The 19,097-nt window shown below is 39.1% G+C and overlaps 1 protein-coding gene across 5 annotated transcripts in view; it reads left to right on the top strand.

Moving 5' to 3' along the window:
* FARP1 (FERM, ARH/RhoGEF and pleckstrin domain protein 1) overlaps nucleotides 1-19,097 on the top strand; it is a 210,041-nt gene that overhangs the window by 141,488 nt on the left and 49,456 nt on the right. For all 5 annotated transcript variants that reach the window (XM_051619982.1, XM_051619945.1, XM_051619954.1 and 2 more), the window contains exons 3-10: nucleotides 174-278; nucleotides 5,458-5,500; nucleotides 6,510-6,588; nucleotides 8,995-9,092; nucleotides 12,932-13,046; nucleotides 14,174-14,321; nucleotides 16,942-17,037; nucleotides 17,551-17,714. In XM_051619982.1, the coding sequence (XP_051475942.1) occupies nucleotides 174-278; nucleotides 5,458-5,500; nucleotides 6,510-6,588; nucleotides 8,995-9,092; nucleotides 12,932-13,046; nucleotides 14,174-14,321; nucleotides 16,942-17,037; nucleotides 17,551-17,714 (848 nt within the window). The remainder of the gene's footprint in view (nucleotides 1-173; nucleotides 279-5,457; nucleotides 5,501-6,509; nucleotides 6,589-8,994; nucleotides 9,093-12,931; nucleotides 13,047-14,173; nucleotides 14,322-16,941; nucleotides 17,038-17,550; nucleotides 17,715-19,097) is intronic.

Below are 19,097 nucleotides of genomic sequence, written 5' to 3' on the forward strand. Positions count from 1 at the left end.
GCTTTAAAACTAGCATGATTATCATCAACTGCCCTGTGGCTATGGTTGGAATATCCACTGATTTTGTAAACTGTTTTGACAGTGTTTTTTCTTGGACAATTTCTTACCATAGTAATTTTCTGTCAGTAATTAAAAGCATCTTTGTAACCCTAGGCTTTGTTTTCTTCTTACAGCAAAGAGCTCCAGGGAAAGTTTTGCATGAAGCTGTTTGCAACCACCTGAACCTTGTTGAAGGCGACTATTTTGGCCTTGAATTTCCAGATCATAAAAAGATGATGGTATGTATAAGGATGAATTTTCAGCTGGTTTTAAACTGCAAACACACTCTATTATGTCCTTCTGCTCCTACTTAAAAGGTAGGTTGAATCATCAATCTCTAAATGGAAAAAGGACTTTTAAAAAAATATGTTCTTGCCTGCTGGAGTTGAAGAAATGTTTTTAAAACCTGATTACTCCTGTCAGATTTCATCTGTATTGAAAGTAACAGCCAATTCAGACACAACTTGGAAAAGCATTTTGTCTTTATCAGTTGCAGTAGAGAAGCCAAAGGCTGGACTGTTGCAGGGTAAAATCAACTGTGATTTTACAGTCTTGATTAATTTGGAGTGAGGAAAGAATCTTTCTCAACAGATGGAGAAGTTGCAATGACTGTGACACAGTTCCATGAAAACATTGTGGGGCAAGAAAACAGATAGAAAAATGTAACAAGGTTAATAAAAAGAAGAGAAAACCCCAAAAAACCCAAATTGAAGAAAATCCTTTCTGGGGAGAGGTGTGGCAAGGGTAGGTGCCCTCCCTGATCCTGACACTTCGGACTCTGAGAACAGCTGCCAGCAACATTCAGGCATTGTGCTAATACTTCTAGGGTGGAAACAGTATCATGTAGCAGAGAAAGCCAAAGGCTAATAACTTCTCAGTCTCTAATGTCTTTCTTTCTGAAGTTGTTTTTTTTTTACTTTAGACTTACTGTGTGACATACTGGCATATGTGCTAGTTATCTGGATTGTTTGACCAGTATATTCTGGTGTTTACAGGATTTCTTGCCTTGTCTGTGAATTCTGCTCCAGTAATCTGGCTTAAAGGAGATGACTTTATAGAATCACAGAATTGTCATGATTGAAAATGAGCTCTGAGATCACCAAGAAAAACCATCAACAACAACAACAAAAAGAAAAAGAAAAAAAACAAACCCAAACAAAACAACACATAACAAACCACCAAAAAACACCCACAAAAAACCCCACAACCTCTGAGCATGCCCCGAAGTGCCGCATCTACACCTATCTTGAATACCTCCAGGGGTGGTGACTCAACCACCACCCTGAGCAGGCTGTTCCAGTGCCTAACCACTCTTTCAGTATAGAATTCTTAGGAAATAAAAAAATCTTTCTTCTGTCCATATACATACAATTTCTGTAAGGAGCAGTATTTCTTTGCAAAAAGAAACAAAAGAGAATTTACCTACTGCTGCAGTAATCTGTTATCATGGCTTAGTGCAGGCTTACATAGACATTAAAACCGAACATTGGCAGTCATGATGTTTTAGGCTAACTATAATTAAAGAGGAAATTTTTAGAACTGGACATAGATCTTTAAAAGTTATTTGCTTTATGGTTTTCTCTTGGATTTACATGAAACATAGTTTACTAGAAGGTTTTGTATTCTGCCAGATACCCTTGCTAATGCTTTAGATAACTTGAGAGCTTAACATTAACTCTTCAAAACCATGTAACTGTACAGTACTATTACAACATATGGTCCATGTAGCCATGTTAATAATGACATTCCTTATGTATGTATGTAAAACTGAAACAAATCCTAATGTCTTGTGTATATACAGTTGCTTTTTAGTTTTCTAGAAAATAGAGAAAGGTCATTTGATAGACCTTCTCTACTTCACAGGTCATTAAGTTTCAATAGATGACCCTCTGTGTTTTGCTTAGAGACCTAAAGTCAACTAAGAGTTTTCAGTCTTGTGAAAACAAAATCGTTTATTTGCTTGAGGCAGAACACAGGAGAGATTGAGGTGCTGCCCAGTGCCTGAGGCCCTCACAGTGGCAGGAATTGACTGTCTGGAAATAATGTCCAGATGATCACAGTGAGGGAGCCAGGGGTGTGATGAAGAGGAAGGTGCAGAAAACTCCCTAAGGCTGTCTCCAGTTTGACCAGAAGGAAAATGCTTTCATGCATTGGGCATGGTAACTCACATGGACCCTACTCTTACTAAAGGAAATGCTAGCCAAGTATATGAGAGTGCCAGTCCATGTTCCTGCTGGATGTTCCAATCTTTGTTTCTGAAGAAATGGGAGATCCCCAAATCTTGCTCACATCTAGTCATCTGTGCCCCAAGAATGGTTACTTCCCTGCTGGAAGTAATGCCTTCAACCACCTAAAAGCAACTCACAGAAACTCTGAAGCAGAACATTTGAATGTGAGTTGTAGTTTCAATGTGGAGCAGCACTCTGAGAGTTTTATTTACACTTAAATTACAGTAAGCAGTTTATGTGATGCAGTTGAGGTGAATGTTGCTGTGGGATTTAAAACTTTCAGAGCTTCATAATGGCCTTAATGTAGAGCTCAAACATTGTTCAAATAAAAACCATTACAGTTAATGGTGTGTTTGAGAAATAAAACACACATGCATTTTTTACCTTCATGTCATCTGAAGAGAATTAGTTGCTTTTCCAGTGAAGAGTACAATGTAAAAAGGAAAAATAAATATTTGGAGCATATTTGTTGGGATGTAACAATGTGTATGTGAAATTATATACTCACAGTTCAGCTGTGTTTGTTTCAGCATGCAAGGCTCCAGATCTCATATCTGACATATTGACAGTTATATGTCAAGATGTGTGGCAGCTGTGTAGGTTCAAGCCATGCTGGTAGCAGACAAGGTCTGCGTGGGAGATGGACATGGAGGGTGTGAGGGCTGCACTTCTCACTGGGACAAAGAGAAACAAGGCACTGTTGCCAAGCCTGAATTTTCAGTGGGTTTCATCACACTTGATGTCTTCCCCAATTTTCCAGCTGCTGAAACCTGGTCACTGTGACGGAATGCCAGACTTGGCTTAAAAAATAAGTAATCTAGCCTTTGTAGTTCTGGATAAAATTGAAAACATGAATCTTAATTGAATCCTCACATAATTTTTCATTTCCAGTTTATAAAACAGTCTCAGATTGGCTAAGTTTAGAAACAGTGTGGCAGTTCATGGAATCATAGAATGGATTGGGTTTGGAAGGGACCTTAAAGATCATCTAGATCCAACCCCCTGCATTGGCAAGGACACCTCCCACTTAGACCAGATTGCTCAGAGCCCCATCCACCCTGGCCTTGAACATTAATGTTGACAGAGGAGAGGCTATTCCTTGGGAACTGGGTACTACTGAAATAAATCCTATTTCTTCCCCCACCCACAGCTCTCAGACATGGGGTGAGGCTGAGAGGCAGCAATATTTGCTCCTGGGTAGTGAATCCTTTTGTTTAGAATTTCTCCTTTCATTACCTCCCCACAAGCTCAGGTCATGCTGCTGGGTCCACCAGCTCTCTGCTGTGACAGAGCCATGTCATCGTGGCTGATGACAGAAGTTCACAGGGATCGTGCTGGCCCATGTGATAGCACTGTGTCTTCAGCAGAGGATGGGTAGATGTACCTGGGTCTCCTGTATAACCGGATTTGGAGAAAACACCAGCACAACCCAGAGGGTGCCTATAACTAAAGCCAGCTGAATTTTTCCATTTGCAGCCTTGTCATCATCTGTGTCTCCTGGATCACCATTTCATTACCAGGGAGGTAATCTGGGGAAAGGGCCCCTCTTTGGTTGTATGATGCATGAGTTTTTTGCTTGGGTTTGGTGACAGTGGTGAGGTCTTCACTTTGCCCCACCTTGCTCCCTATACAAGTTCAGTGCACACATTTCTAGTATCCAGCAGTCTGGTCAAGGATGTTGTTGTAACTTGCTTGTAGAATGTTTGGGAAAATGGTAAAATAAAGTACACACTTTTGTGCTCATGCTCTATCTAAACTCCCTCTGGAGAGAGAGAGAAGATTTTGTGTATGTGTATCAAATAAAGCACATTACTCTCATATTTTTATAAATTGGCTGTTTCATATTCAAGATTATTTTTTTTCCCACTGAACTTGGTGCAGTCCATGACATTTATTGCAGATTATGTACATGCCAACTCTGAAACAAAACAGTTTTAAGTTACTGAAATGCCAATAAGTGTCAGAACCAGTTTAATGTGTGATAAACACTGTATTCCTATTCTTGGATGACCAAGTTTCTTTAGCCCTTCGGAAAACAAAGACTTTCATAGGCTGAGAAACAAAAAAAAAAATTCCACTGAGAAACAATAATGAGTGTGAAGGGGCAGAAATGTGAGATCTTTGCTATTTGGAAGCACTCGTGTTAGTAATGGTGAAAATAGCAAACGGCATAAGAGCAGTTACAGCAGCAGTAAAGGCCTGTTCCTGTCTGGCTTCTCAGGTGATTTTCTAAAATTGATATTCTGAATGTGTTTCAGTCTCTGCATAATCTACAATTATTAAAGGTCGAAGGTGTATTAATTTCAATACATTATTTGTTTTTCCACACTAAGACTGGGGTGATTTGGCTTTTTAATGACTTTAATCTTTTGTGATGGTTGTAGGATGTTCCTTCACAAATTCCGGACGTCTCCAAGGGAGGTTCCATGTATTTTAGTGAGATAACAAAATACAAATCTTGGGCATAGTTTATTACCAACTGAGGACTGTGAGGTGTTGCACTTCTCCAGGACTTGCAAGTCGTTTGACTTTTACCTTTTGCATGATTGTCCCTTGACTTCCCATAACATTTTGCCCAGGCCCTTCTGACTGAGACTGCAGAAGGGAGATTTAGGTTTTGAAAACTGTATTTTCACACATTGCTTCTCTTTTAAAAGCCAAAAGAAAGACCCACAAGCTGTGCTGAAAAATGGGTTGTTTAAAAACAGATTAAAGGAAACTATATGCAGAAGTTACGCTATCCCTAATTAAAAAAGCTTAGGCCTGAACTTCCCAGGTCTATATAAAAGAGAAAATATTACACAAGAGGACCACAGTGACAGCATAGGACTGTCTTTTTCTGAACTCCTTATTTCATTTTTTCTTTCCACAAAATGAATGGTTCCTGAACAAACGTGCTGTGCTTGTGGGTATCTGAGGCAACTGAGAGATTTTGTCACTGTTCCCCAGCTCTCTTTATCTGTACTGCTTCAAAAGCTGTGCCATGGTGACAGCTCATTAACAGTGCTTTTTCCTCAGCATATTCCAGAGTTTTGAGTAGAAAATCCACTACATATAATTAGGGAGACCATGATGACCACACTGGAAAAAATAAATAAGTAAATTAAAGCCTAAATAGCACAATGAAAAAAGCTTCTTTATGAGCAATGGTTTATTCAGAGGTTATAACACCACTTTCTTTTGTTTTCAGGTGTGGCTTGATCTTTTGAAGCCTGTTATGAAACAGATCAGAAGTAAGTACTTGCTTGCTGTCATTTATTTTGTCAATCTGAGAGTGCTTGAATAAATGAGGACTCTCTCAATTGGAATCTTTATCTTCTCACCTTTCTTCACTGAACTTTATTTGGATTGCTTTTTATTTCTGTTCTTAAAAGATGTACTGTGCATGCTCTGAAATTATGTCACATGAGCATATGAAGGGGCTGACCCAGTAGGAGACAGTCTAGTTGTTCACTAGAAAAGGCAGTGGTGGCAATGGAGGAAACAGTTTTGTAGAGGAAATGAAGCATGTAGTAAAAGAAGGATTAAAGGAAGCTCATTGCCAAATGATAACTGTTACCAGGATAAAAGAAAAAGAACAAGAAAAGGAGGAAATAGTTGAATTAGGGGCATCAGGGAAAGTTATGGTGGATGACGGGAGATAAAAGGAGTTTGTAAATAGCTATTAGCTCTGGAAGGAGTAGAGGTGAACAGGAAAGGTTTTGGTGATTTTGTTTCTCTGTCAAATATTAGCAAAGTTCTTCAGTTCTTTGCCATTTAGATTCATTTTTCCTAGGTGCCTCTCTGAGTCTTGAGTTTATGCTCTGGCACCTCTCCCTCTCATTAGAGAGAGATGCATTGCTCCTTTTGTTGATGGTCATACTTGTAAGAGTCAGAGCAGCTGTGTTGCTGTTAAAACAGAAATAGTAATTTGCTAGTAAATTTTAAAAATAGAGTGTATTTCAGCTCCCTGATCTTTAAAGCAAGGAAATAGACACATAATATATTTTATTGGATCACCTGGTGTAATTACTAAAAACAGGCTTGCCTTTGGCAGAGTATCCCTTCACCAAGTTACTCTTCTCTTTTATTGTGTGTAAATTCTATTCAGCAATCTCTAAATAACCCAAATACTAACAGAGGACAGAAGATTAGCATGTAAGTATGCACTGCAGATTCTGTCAGTCCTTGTACATCATCTACATAATAAAGTTTGGCCAGAATGTTATTGATGATCACTAACCTCTTTGACATTTCCCCTAGGACCGAAGCATGTTGTTGTAAAATTTGTGGTAAAATTTTTCCCGCCTGACCATGCTCAGCTGCAGGAGGAACTGACAAGGTTAGTAGCTGCATGACTTTTTTCTTTTTTTTAAATTAAATCTCTGGCGTACTTAGAATTTGAGGTTACAGAGTAAGGATCGATGGCTGCCTCTTAGTATTAGCTTGATGTTACTTGCCCCAGCCTTGAATGCACCTGAAATACAGGCCCTAAGATTCTGTTGCTGTCGGTTCTGAGAGGTTCCTTGGATTTGTGACCCTGGGAGAGCTTTGCTTATCTCAAGAGAAGGTTATTTGCAGGAGAATTCTCCAAGCCCCTTTGGCAGTGGTGTTGGAATGGACCTGACTAAGGCATGTGTTGGTGCTCTTTTGCTGAGGGATGACAGATGCCACTCTTCACCTGCATTTGGGAGAGAGTTGTTTTGCATGGCTTGCCAAGTTGCAGCTTCTAGGGGACCCTGTTCGTATAGGCAATGCAAAGGACAAAGGTTTGCACAGGTAGAGCTGTGACTTCAGAGGTGAAGAAATGGAAAGGAGAGGGAATAAAATGACAAGAGGAAGGCACAGAGAGATAGACAGATATGCAGAAAGTGCATGTTAAAGGTGTGTGTATTTTCAGTGCATTTCAAAAGCTTCATTTAAGGTCTGAATTTCACACTGCACTATCATAAAAAGTCATATTTCTCTGAGTAAATACATATATGAGGGAACTTACTCATTAAGCAGGTCCTTCCTTTATGGTCAGAAACTTTGTTTTGTTGCATTATTTCTCCACTGTATCATTTCAACTCTTTTTGTGATCTCTACAATATAATTATTTTTAATTACATTTTTCCAATCTGATTTTTCACTATTAGTTTTTGTTTTCAGTCTTCCCACAAGCTGAAGTCCTCTTTTACAAAGAGCTCCTGAGTCCTAATGACCTGCTTTATAAAGAACTAGTCCACCTTTGTGGTACTCTGTGTTCATCTCTCTTGTGTTTCATTTTCGTAACAGAGTAATGGAATGGGAAAAAAGAAATTATCTATGTCTCTTGCTGGCCAGGACAGAGAAAAGTAGCAAAGTGAGATAGGAAGAATGAATATTTACTTGAAAGACTGGGTAAAAACAATAAAGGGATGAATGAAAACTCACAATGTAATGCTACTAATGAAACTTCTGTTTCTGAATTGATATTCTACATGCCAAGTCTTAGTATGGGAACTGTAAATTAATGTTTTTGTAGTCTCTTTCTGCACCTGGAGACGTGTCTCTGATTCCTAATGCCTTTTTTTGTTAAATTTTAAATGTGTATGGTAGGGAACTTGAACGTATGTACATAGCAGTGTGTAGGATGTGAAAACATGCACAGGGAACAGCTTCATCTCCTGAGGAAGCGGAGGATACAACGCTTTAGTGTTATATACTAGGAGGGTGAATTTTGTATGGGTACTACGATGTCTGCAGGTTTCAAAAGGACATTATTTAGATTAGCTATATTATTTCATGTACTGTGTATGTTTCCATACTCCTCAAAACAGCTTGCCTTTTTAACTTAATTTACCTATGTCTCCTCATTCAGAAACTCATTCAAATGAGAGCTTTTGACTGAACCTATTAACATCTAGGTTTATTAAAAAATATTGAGATGTAGTATGAGTTCTCCAGAGGGGCTGCAGTCTTTGGAAGCCTTATTAAAGTGTATAACTAGTTCAGGTTTCATACCAACTGTAGGAGAAATGCTTACTGCCAGGTCATTTTTTTCAAGGGAGGAATTTGATGCTGTGTAGAGCTAAGCAATTCCAATTCCTGTTGAAGTTGTAAGAAGAAATTTAAAAGTTGAAATAATGTCATGGACCTCTGATGTCTCTGCACTTAAACTGTCAATGTAGAGTTGCCCTGCATGGCTGAGGTGGTTTGGAAGCAATTCTGTTAAAAATGGCTGGTGCACAGGTGATATAGGTAATGGAGCCACAAAAGCGTCAGAGCTAATTGGAGTTTTCTGTTTGAGATCTTACTCCTCATTCCCAGGTGGAGTGCCAAAGTGGAAGTTCAGAGTTCTTGTGTTTTACAAGAACTAACTGATAACTCTAAATCACTGGTTTATCCATCATTTCTTCACAGTTACAAGCAACTCCATTATCTAGTACTGCTTGCTGTGTGGCTGCTGAGTACTTAACAGCTGTCACATTTGCTTCCATACTGTCATATCACTTCCAGATCTTATTGCTCTCATTCAAACAGAAGGAGGGAGAGAGAAAAAGAGAACGCTCTCAGTTCTGCAGAGCAGCCACCATGTAGCTTTCTAATGGCTGTACTGAAGTATCTGTAATGTTTTATTTAGCCTCTAAACTTCAGAAATTCAGATCACTTCTGTAGATTCCAAAAAGTGAAAGGAACACATAGCCCAAACTGGAGTGGGCGTTGAAGTACTTTCCCCTCTTTCCCTCATGCTTTGTGTAACTCTTTGTTCGCTTTTGTTTTGCAGGTACCTATTTGCGTTGCAAGTGAAGCAGGACCTGGCCCAAGGCAGGCTAGTATGTAATGATACCAGCACTGCCCTGTTAATCTCACACATTGTACAGTGTAAGTTCCCTTTTTTCTTCTTTCTGGAAGGATAAACCAGATGATTGATTGGATGTGCTTTGCTGGGTTACCTGTTAGTAGCTGCCTTAGGGAAAGGTTGAAGCCATATGAACAATTTAGTGTATTTCTGTATAATGACATTCAAATACAGATAATTTACTCTTTCAAATAAAGAAGACCTGCTGGGCACTGGATTTGTGTTTTTAAAGCACTGCATTTGAGGGTCTGCCTAGGATCATTTAAAAAGCAGACTTTTTGAAGTGGCAGTGGCAAACAGCTTGAGTTCTTGTCTGGGATTCCTGTTTTATTTTACGTTGTATCATGTCAGCAGAGCATTCAGATTCCTGGAGATCTGTGTGCTGTCTAGAGAATGTAGTAAATAAGCATGCTTAGAATGCTAGACTACGTCACCATGCCAAGAGGAAACTGATAGGGAAGAAAATAACCACAGCAGATATTAAGGGGAGACCTTATTGCTCTCTAAGACTACCTGAAAGGAGTTGGTCTCTTCTTCCAAGTAACAAGTGGTATAACAATAGGAGAAAGGATAGAACAAGGCCTCAAGTTGTGCCAGGGGAGGTTTAGATTGGATATTAGGAAAAAAATCTTCACTGAAAGGGTTGTCAAACATTGGAACAGGCTGCCCAGGGAAGTGGTTGAGTCACCATGCCTGGAGGTGTTTAAAAGACACAGAGATGTCGTACTTGGAAACATGGTTTAGTGGTGGATTTGGCAGTGTGCTAGGTTAATGGGTGGACTTGATGATCTGGAAGGACTTTTCCAACCGAAATAATTCTGATTCACTGATGCTGAGAGACTTCATACTGTTGGATTAACTACTTTTCCCCAGTTGCTGGAAATTATCATGATGCATTCAACATCTTTCACCTGTGAGGTTGAGGTGCAGAGTGATTTAGAATTGGGATTTTAGGCATAAAGTAGTACCCTCCTTGTGGCAAGAGTAAGGTTAGATACTTCCGTGCTGAAAAATGGATTTTTTTCCAGCATGTGGAAGGAGAGAAGTGGGAGATTCATCGTGCAGAAGTGTGACAGTATTCACAGAATCGGTGCTGCCATTTTGGGCAGAGTGAAGTTGAGTCTCATGGTGCACCTGCAGTGCTGCTTCTTGTCATCCCCTGACTGCAAGCTGAACCTTTTTTTTGCTCTTTATGATTTCCCCCCCTCCCTTTTTTGTGTAACAGTGTTTGCTAGAAACTTCTGCTAGAAGTTTAGGACTGACTCATTTATTTATCCATCTGGTTTCTCAGGAGCATTTTCCTGTGAAAATTTTCTTTGATAAGAGTCTATAGCTGCACCTTACCCACATGGTTGTCTTTAATATTTTTTTTTCTCTCTAACTGATTATTCAGTAACAAAAAAACACAAACAGAGGTATTTCTGTGCAACAAAAATAAAACTAGATAGCTGATAAGAGAAATTATATCAAAATAGAAGGACTGAGAATGCAAGAGCTTAGGTATTTTATGTCTTACTGATGATGTGCCTCCAGGTGTTTGCTTTGGGGGAATATCTGATTCCAGGAGGTCCTTATACAAGGTATACAAGGTTATGTCAATGTTATAGATTATTATTTCTATGAAATCATAATATGACAGCAAACAGATTTCTGTTAAATTTGCTCATATATTACAGCATGAAATTTATATTTGAAACATTTTATTTTAAAATACCTTAATAGCATTGTAGAAAGTGTTAGAAGTGAGGGGGCACTGATACCAGAAATGATGCAGTAAAGTGAGTGTGTGAAGTAAGAAGATGGACTGATTAAAGGAAAAGAGCTGAAATACAAAGCATTAGACATAACAGAAGTCCTAATGCAGACTGAATACAGTGTGGTCTAATGCACTTGCAAGATAAGAGAAAAGAGAGCATTAGTGGAAATCAGTCCTAGGCTAAAAGACACAAGAAAATTTTAATGAAGAGTTATATGTGGGGCTGAATATTCAAAATACAACTTTTTCTAGAGTGAGTGCTGTTAGAAGGCATTTAAGTTGGAAAAGGAGGGCTAAGGAGAGAAGGAAAAGCTGTTGAGTACAAGGTCAGAGACAGCAAATTCAGAAGTGACTTGAAAGCCATGAGGACAATTTTGATAGTGGATTTTCAGTTGACAAATGAAGAGAACATCATAGAAATGATGTAGAGGTGAAATAAGAGTCTTTTGTACTCTTGGCTCTGAAGAAAGCCCTACAGAAGACAGTTTAGGTCCATCCCTATACAAAAACATACTGAGTGTGAGCTGCATTTTAAAGAATCAAGGCCTATGTTATATGAGGTGTTGCAATCCTAAGTGGGATTATGGCTTCATTAAAGAGGAGAAACTTGCTTTTAATTTGAGTTAAAAATGGACCTGAGAGATACGCAGAGTCTGGGGCAAGCAAAACTGGAGCGAGGGAACTGTTTCTAAGATGGGGACAAAAGTAACATTTTACAAAGGAGAATTCTCAAAGATTCAGTAGTACTTCTGTCTCAAGGAACAATTCAGAGTAGATGGGATGAGGGAGGGGGTGGAAATCAGTTTCAGTTATCAACTCTTTTCCACCTATGATCTCTGAAGTATAAAAAGTTACTGTGTGTCTGTGGGCTCTTCGGGTTGAAAGGTTACTGCTCCATCATTCATAGATGCTTTGGACCTCATCTTCCCTGCCTACCCAAGGTTATTGCTCCCCCTCTGCATTTGCAGGTATGTCAAAGGCATACTTTTGTCAGAAATCACCTGCAGTGTTTTAAACATCATCTGAAACCTTTCTTTTTTCTAAACCAGCTTATTTTGGACAGAACTGGTTAAAGGGATCATTTACATGGGTGGAACTTGAAGATGAGGCAAGGATTTGAGTTTGAGTCTGTTGCATCTTGGGCTGACTGTGCAACGTGTCTGACTGCAGCCTCAGTTTAATTTGAGGGTGCTGCATTTTAATTTCCCTGTCATTACTAAGTTAGCAGCCTTTTTGTAGCATTGTTGCTGCTATTCCAGCAGATTTGCAGGCAGAGGCTGCTATGCTGTTCAGTGAAAAAGCTAATAGCAATGTTTTCAGAGGCATTCCAAGAATAGCAGGCAACAAGATAGTAATCTGGCACCCATACATAGGTTGCCTGCCCCCAGCTCTGCTCCCACCCCCTGGAAAAAAAAAAGGAAATCTCACTGAATGGGCTGCAAAATGGAAGGTGGGTGTGACATACTGTTGCACACATGATATTGAATAACTGCAGCAGATGGGAACAACCTGGGGGAGGAGGAAGACAGAATGTGTCTCAAATGCTGCAAAATTAGAGGAAGACAAATGTTTCATAACTCCTTGAGGTGGAATACATGCCCGTGTTCAAGCAAGCAAACAAAACCATCTCTTCAGATTTTCCCCCAAAGATTACAGAGTGGGGCCCAGGCTTGTGAAGGAAGCTTGTGCTCAGCTGCTCTGGGAAAAGCACCTGAGCACCACCATGCGTGTGAGAGAGATGGATGAGTTCTGCTGGATTAGTGCTGTCCCCCTGTCACCCTGCTCCCCCCTTATCCCACACACAAGGCAAAGCAGCACTGTGATGGCTTCATTAGTTCAGTTGACATCCAGCAGCTGTTTAGTCAGTTGTAGTGGATGGGGGAATCCTTGGACCTCTTCTCACATATCAGTTACTGACACAGAGGGGAAGGGAGGAACGTGTGGAAGATAAAGTGGTGGGAATCTGAATCATAAAATCATGACACAGCTTGCAAGAAACTATTTTTCCTTCTCTGTCCTGTTCCCAGCTGTTTGCACCTTTTGGATTGCTCCAAATAATTGAAATTTAATACAATGTTTAAATAGTTTTCTTAAATTTCTCTGTAGCTGAGATTGGGGACTTTGATGAAACCATAGATCGTGAACACTTAGCGAAGAACAAGTATATACCTCAGCAAGAAGCACTAGAAGACAAAATCATGGAATTTCACCGTAATCACATGTAAGACTTTTTTGTTCTTGTTATTTGCCTTGTTTTTCTTTAGAGTAGTTCTGACTGTAAATATACTGTAAAAGACATTTGGACCTCTTGAGTTTCTCAAAGGTTACTTCTCAAAAAACATTCAAGCCTATGAATTTCCTGAAGGTTACTCCTGCCTTTCTCCTGTCATCATAACAAGATGTTTAAAGAGCAATTGATTTTGATAGTCATTCATTATTTTACAGTCCATTTCATATAATATGCTTCACTGCTGATTTTGTGCATGCAGATATGATTGCAAATGATGACTGATCAGTCAGGCACTTCTGACAGCAGCCTTTCTGATTTCAAAGACATTGAATGTAGCTTTTTCACCTTGCCGTGCTGTGGTTTAATGATAGTTTTAGCAAAACCACAAAGTGCTCACAGAATTAGGGATCTGGGGGAACTGGATTTGAGATAATGATGCAGGATTGGTATCCTTATGGCTAGGAGGAAAGACTAGTAGTAAGAAGATGATTAAAAGAATTACTAGTAAGGCATATAAAGGTATTTTTTTGCTGTCAAGAACACTTCAAGACTTGAACAATTTCATTTTGACTGGCATTGAATTAGATATGACCAGTAGAGAGTTCTGTAGCAGTAATAATAACGTTTTGCAGAGTTTTGTCATGATTAAGTGCTTATGAGTTCCCAACAATTATGTTAATGTTTTAATGTCTTCTGTTTTACTTCGGTTTTGATATTGCTTTCACTTTTACAATGAACAACATCCTTTCACAGTTCTGTTTATGATTTGTCTTTTTTTAGAGATACAACTTACTTTTTTTTCCTAATGGAAAATACAAAGACAGTGAATTCTGTTAAAGATTATAGTTCAAAATATAGCTGTATCATATGTCTCAGAATTGGAGCAATCAAAATTTCTAATAGACTATAAAATCTGTGGATTCTTTGATATTGGTTTAGACTAAGATGAAGTTGTTCTAGCTTATATAAATCTGAGGACATAGAAAAACCACACAGATATTATACCTCTGACAGGTTTCAGTCTCTTTAATGAAATGTCTCTGTTCTCTGTAGGACTGGTTGATCTCTCATTAAAAGGTGTGAAGAATTTGTGTGTTTTCTCTGTTTTCTCTCTCAAGGGGACAGACACCAGCGGAGTCTGACTTTCAGCTTTTGGAGATTGCCCGTCGGCTGGAGATGTATGGAATACGCTTGCATCCAGCCAAGGATAGGGAAGGGACAAAAATCAACCTGGCTGTTGCCAACACTGGCATTCTGGTGTTTCAGGTTAGAGCTGCTTAGGACATTGTACTTTATAAAACAGAGAGATTTCTTACAGTGATAAGAATTCAAGACCTCAGTCATGTCCAAAAGAAATCGGTTGGGAAAATTCCAAATTCCTTATAACAATGACCTTAAACTTTGTGTAGCTCCGTTATGTCCCTTGTTTCCAGGGTCTTACCTTGCCTGCATGCACAGGTTAGAACTCCATCTGCAGCCACAATGTGCTGTTCAAGACGCAGACTGAACCACAGCTCACAGTTTGCAAGCTGGTCATGCTGATACCTCCTACATACAGGAGCAGATATGTCTTGCAGGCATGGTGCATAATAAATGGGTGTGAAGCAGACAGATCAAACAACTGACAACTGGATTATGTGGAGAAGGATGTAGGAAGTGTATGTAACCTCTCTGTACTTTCCTTGACCAGCCTTGGCCATTCTACCTTTGTTGAATCCATGAATCTTAGTTATTTCCAAAAAATATACAAGATATTTTTGTTTAATTTCCTTCCTGTCCTCTCCTACCTTAGTCAGCTTAGTGAATGTTCATGAAGCACCTCCAGTAAGTTTACCAAGTTCTTGTTCTGCAGTTCCCCTTAGCTAAATATATAAGAAACAGGGCTTTTACAGTTGTGAAGGTAGACAGTCAGCTGGTGTAAACTGCTTTCCCTTCAGAAGAGCTTATGTCTGCTAGCATTCAAAATGCTACTTACCCCACTGTGTGTTAAATCCATAAGTAAGCTGTTCTTTAAAATGTCCATTTTCACAGTTGTCAAAAAAGACTATTCATTTTAACTGTCTGGCTTCACTGAAAATACGAGTGTTTGCAATCTCATGAAGTACTTAGAGTCATTTTATAAAGAAAAGCAACAGTGACAAACAAACCCAGAAATATATCTGACCCAAATGCTTTGACATCTAAATAAGAAAGAAAGAAAAATATTTAAACCCCTGCTCAATTAAATGGGTTGGTAGTGAACGCCCAAAACTAAAGCTTGAAACATGAGAACTCCAGGAAGTTAGAAAGGCATGTAACTTGTATAATTTTATGTTCAAGCCCTTCCCCTGCTTCCCTACAGTATTTTCACCAACTGAATAAAATAATTGCAAAGCCTTATAAATTAAGAGCGTCTTACAGATGAAAGTATGTGTCTACACCTCAACAAGTCCCAGCAGACAGCTGCGATCCTTCCATAAAGATGTAGCTGCTGGTTGAAGGTCCAAGGCCTGATTTGAAGAGCTCTAAAACTGATTCATCTCTTCTTGTTATAATGTGTTTGGGACTTTCAAAACAGGGTGTGTTTTTTTCATTTTCAGAAAAACTTGAAAATTTTGCTGGTTCAAGCTCCAAGACTAAATGCTGAAGACAAAGTCAGGCTCTGACCTGCTGGAGTCTGTCCAGCAATTGGTGTCTGGCAGTAGGCTTAGGGCTTCCCTCAAGCACTTAATAGGACAAGAGCCTTAAGTTCTTTTTCTTTTCTTTTTTTAATATAACTGAGATAAATTGAAATATTAAGACCTCATTAGAATGACCTCAAGGAAAATAAAGGTTCACTCACACATGGTATAAGCAGTATTCAGACTTACTTTAAAGCCTGCAATTTATTTAGAAATCAGTGTCAGCACTTCTGAATATTCTAAAGGCGATTAATTATGTGATTCTTAGATAGCAGGTTGACTTAGCAGAGATCATCACACAGTCATTACTCCTACGTCCGTCTGGTGATGGCACCCAAATCCATGTGGGTTTCTACATTTAGCAATCCTGTAGTAGTGTTCTGTGCTGTAGGGATGTTTGTATTTTAAGTCTTTGCTGAACAAACTGCTGTAATTAATGTTTTAAAATAATACCTCCAATACCTTCTAACATAGATTAAGCATGAGACTTCTGGGGAGCAGGGGCTAATGATGCAGTGGCTGGGAACTGTAGTATTTTGAAGATAATTTCTCTCAAGCTTCCTTTTTTGCTTCTGATTTTTGATTGCTTTTTTTTTTTTCAGGGGAAAGCATTCTGTGAGTCTTTAGAGACAGATTATTTACATTCCTTTTACTTTTGTTGCTCCCCATGAAGGGTCAGAATGCTGACAGAGTTTTGTACTTGCCATATAAAACTTTCAGTTGCTGTTTTTTTCCCCTCAACTGAAGTGAAATTTGAAGGGGTGTTTATTTTGCCCTGTAGACATACAAAGAAAAATCTACCCCATCTCAGTGAGATGATCGTGTTAAGTGTCTGGATTCCCTGCATTCTCTGTAGCTGATAGAAAGAGAAGGTGGTACCTCTGGGAGGTAACATAGCCCACTGAACTATGGAACAAGTAGTGGAACAAGATAACATCGTCTGGGCAAAAGCTGGGCCACTGTGTTTTATGCAGTGATACTGGGTCAGATACTTTTACATCACCTCAGAATACCTAGTCCTTTAAATATAGAAAGAGCTTAACCAGAAGTACCTGCCTTCAGTCACAGCACCATATGTTTGTGGTTTGCATGATCAGAGGATAAGAAACACCATAATTTCAAGTGAACTGAATAAATGATCGATTTATGGCAAGTTTTCTGTAGTGGTTTAGGTATCTCCATTCAGATCTGGAATGCTTAAACTCTGCTGGCTTTGTTCTCTGTAGGGTCACACCAAGATCAATGCCTTCAACTGGGCTAAGGTTCGAAAGTTGAGCTTCAAGAGGAAACGTTTTCTCATCAAACTGCGGCCTGATGTGAATGTAAGTCCTTGTCAGGAATTGATTAAGTTAACAAAAACTGATTTGGAAAATTTCTACTCGTGGATCAAACCTAAGTTTTTATCACCTCAAGAAGCTTGTGTTTTTTTGATTCATTGCTTACATTCACTGTTGGTCTTCACACATCAACATCTCAAGTGAGCAGTCCTAGCAAGGGAAATGTAAACTGAAGGTCAGAGTGGTCTTCTGGCTGTCTCTCTGGCACTATATCATCAATTCTTAAGTTATAGCATGTAAGCCATTTATTCTCATTAATGTTAAGACCACTGCTTTATCTCTGTCATATTTGTCAATGAAAGAAAGTTTGAGTGAATAGCTCCAGTACTGCCAGGCAGATCAGTGGTGTCTCAAAGTGGGAAGGATAGGGCCTGTTAAACCTGAAGGCCAGTAAGTTGGGAAAAAGCTTTTTTGTAGCATAACACCTGCTTTGTCAGTGCATCTCTGTAAAGTGTATTACTTGTTTGCTTACACTGCAAACATTATCTTAATTTCCAGAGTTCGTTCCAGGACACCCTGGAATTTCTAATGGCCAGTCGAGATTTTTGCAAGTCTTTCTGGAAGATCTGTGTGGAGCATCATGCCTTTTTCAGGCTTTTTGAGGAACCTAAACCAAAGCCTAAACCTGTTCTTTTTTCTAGAGGTTCATCGTTTAGGTTCAGGTAAGACCTGCATTCTTCTTTCCACATGTTGTTGCCTTCTCATTTCAAAAGCACATCCACCTGTTATTTTCAGCCCCTCTAGTTTGCTCCTTTGTATTTTTCATTGCAACTTCTCAGCCAGTACAGTGCAAAGAACACTATAGGGGAAGAGCCTGCATGCATTTTGTAGTAGCTGTTGCAAAGTAGCTTTCTACAGGTAAGAAATTAAGTATATAGGTTCCAACTGATTCCACATAAGAAAATCCTCCTGTGTCCTAAGCAACACCAGCTAGTAACTTTTTGGCACTCTTTGAATCCTGTGCTTCTAGGATGGGATCCTACCTATGTGTCAGAGCAAAGATTTGTATTTTCATTCCATGCCTCTGTGGTAAACTCATCTCTGTGCTGTTAAAAGCAATGGCTTCTCTTTATGCTGAGACCTTTATGCTTGCAAAAGGTTTATGTGAGGTGACTGCTTATGCTTAGACCAAGTCTACCCATGATACTGTTAGAGCTAGAAAAGTTGTTAATAGTTGGGTTATTGTTTGTTTTTTTTTTTAAACTGGCAGGAGCCTCATTAGATACTGTATTGTGTATGCTGTTTTATTCATATAGTTTATTATGTTTGCAAAGCTGATACAAGCTGAATAGCCAGCAACCCTTTTTACTGAGATGAACTGTACACTCTAGTGGTCTTGTACAAGAACACAGGGGATATGGCCATTCTAAGTCTCTTCCTCCTACGGTTCCTGCCTGCAAAGTAAATTAATTAAGATGGAAGGACCTATGTTAGGGTAAACCAGCTATAACTTGTTAAGTTTCTGCCTGAGGAAATAGAAGACAGTAGATGCGTTCAACTTTGCTGCTCATTTGGTGAGCAGGTTTTGACTGTGTCACTGTGATCTATGCTACATCAAATTAATAACTTTTTCCAGGCCTTGTAGTAATTCAGTTAATGAAAAGCCTTTACTGAATGGAAAGGGTTTGATTCTTGGTTGAGCATTCTTGAGGTGTGGGTTTCCTTTACTGTGCTCAGTTCCCTTTGGAGTTTTTAGCTTTGCGCAATAGGAAGTGCTGGGTTTTCTCGCTGCTTTTTCATGGCCTGTAGCAGCAGGAGGAGAATGGGATTTCCAGCCTAAATCTCCACAGAAAATGTGTGTATGTTTAGTCAATACGTTTAATAGTAACAAGTGAGACGAGAAATGCATTTCAGCAGTTTTCACCTTTACAAGGTAAGGCTGGTATTTGACTCAAAAGGATTCAAGAATGTTTTTTGTTCATGAAAGGAAAACTTAGTTCCTGCTGCATTTTCTATTATGGTGACTTTTCAGTAATGTAGTACCCTATAGGGGGCACACAACTGAATTTAAGCTATTCTGAAATAACATTAAAAAGTAGCTCCAT

The sequence above is a fragment of the Apus apus genome, chromosome 1, assembly GCF_020740795.1.
Source record: "Apus apus isolate bApuApu2 chromosome 1, bApuApu2.pri.cur, whole genome shotgun sequence".
Taxonomy (NCBI): domain Eukaryota; kingdom Metazoa; phylum Chordata; class Aves; order Apodiformes; family Apodidae; genus Apus; species Apus apus.